Consider the following 6,180-nt stretch of genomic DNA (forward strand, 5'->3'; position numbering starts at 1 on the left):
TATATTGTATAATTATTTTTGATTATTTTTGATTGTATTAATTATTTTTGACTTTAGATTTATAGGGAGTATCGAAGACGTTATGCATCAAATATGTCTGGTAGAATTACTTGGATGCACATTTAACTTATGTATGCTTGGATATTACTCCATTACGGTACGCTAATCATCTTAAAAGGTGAATATAGTAGAAAGGTAGTTGAAATTAATTTAATAAGACTTTCGTAACATCAAAAAAATTTATATCTCAAGAAACTTATCTTTACATTATGATTCTTTCAGTGGTGGAATAAGATTGATAGAAAGGGCATAATGGCGTACATTATCGTGTATATATCCATGAGTTTTAATATTTTTATATTTTGCTACATAGGTGAAATTTTAACGCAACAGGTAAAAAAACACGATATTATTGGCGCAAAATTAATAAGTTAATACATTTGCATATTTAATGATGCAATATTTATTATTAGTGTAAAAAAGTTGGCGAAATAGCATATATGACTGACTGGTATCATTTACCTCATAAAACAGCTATGAGTTTGATCCTAATTATATCAAGATCGAGTGTCGTAATCAAAATAACTGCTGGAAAAATGGTTCAACTTTCTCTCGTAACTTTTAGTGACGTGAGTATCTTTTTTTCATTTCTCTTTAAATTTTTTAGATCACTTTCGTCATTTTAGGTTATCAAAACATCTCTCGTTTACCTAAATATGTTACGAACTGTTACAACGTGAATCTGTAAGTGATCTAGAAAAATCTCAATATTTGTTTACTTGTATAGTATTTTTAAATAAAGACACTTAAATAACAAATTTATATATTAAAAAATATTATATTTAATTATTATTAATTTACGTATAAAGTTATACTTATAGTAGTCTCATATAAGATCACGATAATACGATTCCTCTGCAATGCAGATGAAATCACAATACGCAATTTGAAGTAACTTTCCATATTTATTTTTTTAATATAATATTGTAATATCACTGAAACATTGTAAGCGCCTTCGAAGCGCGTTTTCCGCGCAAAAAATCAACGTAGCACTTCCGCGAACAATTATTGATCAGTCATGTATGCGTCTCTCTCACAAAGTATATCACCCTATTCGTTCACCAAACCGCTCCAGTTAAAGATTCGCGCAGGCGCTCGATAGAACGTAAGACGGTACACCGTCTTTGTTCACCGATTTCGCAGTCAGTGCACGTGCGCCTTCCGCAAAATAATCATGACATATTCCGATCATGTAACAAGGGGCACCAAGTTCTCCTATAAAAGCGATAATGATTACAGTCTTCAACTGACTCGTTGGTCTCTGATATCAATCGGTGCTTGGCCGCAAATGAGCACAGCGACAAAAGTGAAGAGACTCTTTTCGCACATACACATTTTAACTTGCGCGTCTTTAATAGCAATCATTATGGTGCCATGTTTGTTATACGTATTACTGGAAGAAAAAGATACCGAGATCAAATTGAACATCGCAAGTCCGCTGAGCCATTGGATGATGAGTATGATTAATTACTGTTTACTTCTTACGCGTAGCGATGATATTCGTCAGTGCGTGTTGCATATGGAGACGGACTGGCGGTACGTTCGGAAAATCGAGGATCGTCAGATAATGATACGACAGGCCAAGATCAGTCGCTTCATCACCGGATTTTGCGCGGTGTTCATGCAGAGTGGCACATTCCTCTTCGCTATAGCCAAATCACTGTCAACCACTATCGTCATCGTAGGCAATGAAACTGTCTTGATGCACCCGATGACCTGCCCAATGTATACCAAGTTTATCGATACGAGATTCAGTCCCGCGAATGAGATCATAGTGGGTGTAGAGTGGTTATCGTGTTTTATAGTGAACTCTGTCTCAGTGAGTACTTGCAGCCTCGACGCAGTCTTTGCAATGCATGCATATGGTCAGTTGGACATGCTATTTTCGTGGTTAAACGACCTCGTGGATAAAGAGGGAAACGAAAACGCCGAGCAAAGATTGGCTATTATCGTGGAACATCATTTGAGAGTGCTAAGGTATTTTGTTTAAATATCGAAGATTGCATTTTATCAAAATATTATTAAAATATTATTTCACAGAAATACCACACATTTAACATTTCACATAAGCTCATTCTTCTTATAAATTTAAAAAGAAATATATCACATATACTACAATTGCACACGTTTTAGTTTTATATCGCGTATGGAAACCATTATGCAACAGATCTGTCTCGTGGAATTGCTGGGATGTACGCTGAATATGTGTTTACTTGCATATTATTTTATTACGGTATGCTAATAATGTGAAAAGTGAATATGTGATATAATTACATTCTGTAATTTTGTTTTACTTATAAAATATCAAATTTAATTCTTTAATATAGAATATTGAAAGAAAGGTTTTTCATTATTGTCTAACCAAAAATCTTAAACTTTTGTTTTTCAGAATATGGACTCGTTTGATATGGCAAAAACAATATCATATGTCATTATATATCTATCTGTGACTTTCAATATTTTTATATTTTGTTACATCGGTGAGATTCTCACAGAACAGGTAATAGTTGAAAAACCAAGTTAAGATAATACGTGACAATTATTCAAGAAAATTTATATTTGTATTTAACTTTCGCGTTTTGTAATATTTTTTTTACTATTTTACGTTTTTAAACAATAAAAAGATAAAGTTTAAATTTAGTGCAAGAATGTCGGCGAAAGAGTATATATGATTAATTGGTACGAATTACCGCACAAAACTGCTCTTGGACTTATATTGGTAATAACACGATCGAGTAACGTCATCAAAATAACTGCTGGAAAGTTATTTCAATTGTCTATTGCAACTTTCGGTGATGTAAGTAATATACTTAAATTTATAATAAGAATAAAACAATAATAAAAAATTGATATATATTCTACTTACTTTATAATTATTTATTAAAATTATCATTAACGTTCCTAAATCGATTGCATTTTTCCGTTTAATAAAATCATATATGAAGAAGCACAAAAATAATTGGAATTTGAGTGCAGTGCGACCATCTAAACTCATTGCGTTATTAAGGATTGCAAATTAAAATATTTTGAAAAAGTATATCAAGTGAAGTGATTCTGGATTGATTGATCGCATACACAAAAATTTGCAAAAGAACATTGTTATAACGTTGCAATGTTGCTATAATGATTTGTGCTATATAGGATTTCTTCGTCGATGAATTTTTTTTGTCTTTGCAAGTAAATTTGGTGATTTTTATTATGATTGATAAAAAAGAACAAAATATGTACGTATGTATTTTGTTTTCTTTTAAACAATTATGTTATTAAAAATGTTTCAATATTTCAAGGAAGAAGTAAAAAGTAATAAAACATTTTATTAAACAATTTTATTAAACAATAGTTATTTTTAGGACTTCCTTCGTACTTATATTCAACTTAAAGTTTGTTATTATGAGTTTTTCAAAGTATTGAAACAGTTTCAGCAGCAAATTTTCCTCCAAAAGAGCAAAACTTCAGGCAAATTCTCTGTTCTTTTTTTTTAATAATCAAATTTGCTTTCAAACAAAGGAAATCAGTCAATCCGGAACATGCGACCTCTAATGGCATAACATTTTACTATGTCCAGTTTGTGGATGCTGCACTCGAATTTCAGTTATTCTTGTGTCCCTCTTATATTAATTCGAATTTATTTTAATTAATCTTAAAATTTTCCGGATTTTGAATTTATCATAAATAGGAAAGAAGACGTTGCTGTTTCAGGTAGTTAAAACTTCCATGGTATATTTGAATATGTTGCGAACGATGTCATCCGCTGCGTAAATTATATTAAATAGAAAAAAATATATTTTGTATAGAACTGGTATAGTATATAATATAGTAGAACTATTTAATAAATAGAAATTATGTTGAACATAGTACAATTTTTATAATTACGCTATTTAACGAACAATGAAGTTGCGTGTCATCCAACTTTCTCAAAATTAAAAATTAACGTTTAATATAAACAAAAACGAAAATATATCGATTCATGAATATGAAATATCATATCAATTAAATAAGAGAGATGCTAATTCTTTACTAATATATCTTACATATTATATGATATTATGATTCACATATTATTTACACATAGTAGCAAAAAAAAATTAACAGAACCAATATTACGCCACTGTTATATAAAATTCTGTGCATTTTCTCCGACCAAAAGGTCAACGCTACATTTCCGTAGCAATTATCGATCACATGTTCATGCGTCTCTGTCAGGAAGCACACATTACTTCACCTATTGTTCAAACCACTCTAAAGATTCGCGCACGCGCCCATTCCAACGTAGCTTTAACAGGTGCACTGTCCGACGTGGCCAGTGCATCGTGCGCATCCGCGAAGCGATTACGATGTACTCCGAGCGTATATTGACGAGTATCAAATTCACGTATAGAAGTAATAACGATTACAGTCTTCAACTTACCCGTTGGTTTCTGATGCCGATCGCAGCTTGGCCACAAGCGACTATATCAAGAACGGTGGAAAGGATCTCCCTACAAGCACACGTTCTCGCTTGCTCATCCCTGATAGCAATTGTTATGGTACCATGTATGTTGTACGTGTCACTGGAAGAAAAAGATGTCCAGATGAAGTTAAACGCGATGGGTCCGCTAAGCCATTGGATCATGGGCACAATTAATTATTGGTTGCTCCTTACGCGCAGCGATGACATCCGTAAATGTGTGCAACATATGGAGATGGACTGGAGACTGGTTCGTAGGAACGACGATCAAGATGTAATGTTGCGATACGCAAAGATCGGTCGTTTCGTCGCCGGATTCTGCGCGATATTCATGCAGAGCGGAACATTCCTTTTCACTGTGGCCAAGGCGATGACATCCATGAATGTAATGATCGGCAACGAAACTATGTCGGTGCATCCGATGACCTGTCCGATATATAGTAAATTTATAGACACAAAATTCAGCCCCGCGAATGAGATTATGCTGGCCGTGGAGTTGCTGTCGTGTTTTATAGTGAACTCGATTACGGTGGGTGCTTGCAGTCTCGCGGCAGTTTTCGCAATGCATGCTTACGGCCAGCTAAGTATGCTGTTCGCTTGGTTAAACGATCTCGTCGAAGACGAAGATAAGGGGAACAATTTTGCCGAAAAGAAACTGGCCACGATTGTGGAGCATCATTTAAGAGTACTGAGGTATTTTACTTAAATATAAAAATTAAATTGCATTTGTGCGTCAGTGTCTTTAGCATACAAGACACAATTTAATCACATATTAGTCATTACTGATATTACAATATTCATAATATTTGTTATGAGAAATGTGACAAAGACATTAAAATTCAAAAATTCATTGTATTTTTATAAATGTAAAAAGTATGTTAGATTTACGTATATGCTTTTCAGTTTTATATCACGAATGGAGAATGTTATGCAAAACATCTGTCTTGTGGAATTGGTGGGATGCACGATGAATATGTGTTTACTTGCATATTATTCTATTACGGTATGCTAAAGACTTAAAAAGGTGAATATATGCTATCAGCACTTATAACTTCTTTATTTATGAAATGTTAAATCTAATTTCTGATTTTTCAGAATTGGAGTGATTTTGATGCCGCAAGAATAACATCGTATATTATCGTATACGTATCTATGGCTTTCAATATTTTTATATTTTGTTACATCGGCGAGATTCTCACAGAACAGGTAATTCCTCGAAATTGATGATATTTAGAATAGTCTGACTTATGCTTAAGAATACATAATTTGATGGTTCTATAAAAAGTTGTTCAATGATTTGAATTTTGTCTTGAATACGTTTCTTACTGTTTTCCACATTTTTTAAAACTCTTATACAGAAAATTTTAAAATATCTACATTAATTTATTTATTAGTGCAAAAATGTTGGCGAAAAGGCATATATGATTAATTGGTATGAATTACCGCACAAAACTGCTCTTGGTCTCATTTTGGTAATAGCGCGATCAAGTAATGTTATCAAGATTACCGCTGGAAAATTATTTCAATTGTCTATCGCAACTTTTGGTGATGTAAGTAAAACGAATATCGTATTTATAATGACGATGTAAAATAAAAATTCGATACATTTTCTACAAATTATTATAAAATTTTCCTTCACATTTCTCTTTGTTCAATCTCAATCTGAGCGACAT

At 32.6% G+C, this 6,180-nt stretch overlaps 3 protein-coding genes across 3 annotated transcripts in view; all 3 read left to right on the forward strand.

The window, feature by feature from the left end:
- LOC108685935 overlaps nt 1-686 on the forward strand; it is a 2,007-nt gene extending 1,321 nt beyond the window's left edge. The window contains exons 2-4 of the mRNA XM_018190951.1: nt 58-157; nt 283-393; nt 474-686. Coding sequence (XP_018046440.1) covers nt 58-157; nt 283-393; nt 474-686 — 424 coding nt within the window. The remainder of the gene's footprint in view (nt 1-57; nt 158-282; nt 394-473) is intronic.
- Nucleotides 687-1,078: 392 nt separating this feature from the next.
- Nucleotides 1,079-3,819, forward strand: LOC108685927 (odorant receptor 82a-like). Its single transcript, XM_018190941.1, has 6 exons — nt 1,079-1,134; nt 1,204-2,037; nt 2,194-2,293; nt 2,450-2,560; nt 2,702-2,857; nt 3,760-3,819. Exons 1-6 carry the CDS (start codon nt 1,079-1,081, stop codon nt 3,817-3,819), a joined length of 1,317 nt encoding a protein of 438 aa, XP_018046430.1.
- Nucleotides 3,820-4,394: 575 nt separating this feature from the next.
- Nucleotides 4,395-6,180, forward strand: part of LOC108685949 — a 3,288-nt gene continuing 1,502 nt past the window's right edge. Inside the window, exons 1-4 of the mRNA XM_018190966.1 lie at nt 4,395-5,200; nt 5,411-5,510; nt 5,603-5,713; nt 5,902-6,057. Coding sequence (XP_018046455.1) covers nt 4,395-5,200; nt 5,411-5,510; nt 5,603-5,713; nt 5,902-6,057 — 1,173 coding nt within the window. The remainder of the gene's footprint in view (nt 5,201-5,410; nt 5,511-5,602; nt 5,714-5,901; nt 6,058-6,180) is intronic.

Source organism: Atta colombica, unplaced genomic scaffold, assembly GCF_001594045.1.
Source record: "Atta colombica isolate Treedump-2 unplaced genomic scaffold, Acol1.0 scaffold162, whole genome shotgun sequence".
Taxonomy (NCBI): domain Eukaryota; kingdom Metazoa; phylum Arthropoda; class Insecta; order Hymenoptera; family Formicidae; genus Atta; species Atta colombica.

Excerpts from the sequence above, each read along its gene's own strand:
- LOC108685927 (XM_018190941.1), top strand. The coding sequence starts at position 1,079 with ATGTATGCGTCTCTCTCACAAAGTATATCACCCTATTCGTTCACCAAA. Across the intron at positions 2,561-2,701 it reads GTGAGATTCTCACAGAACAG|TGCAAGAATGTCGGCGAAAG; the intron begins GTAATAGTTGAA and ends GTTTAAATTTAG. Across the intron at positions 2,858-3,759 it reads CTATTGCAACTTTCGGTGAT|GTAGTTAAAACTTCCATGGT; the intron begins GTAAGTAATATA and ends TTGCTGTTTCAG.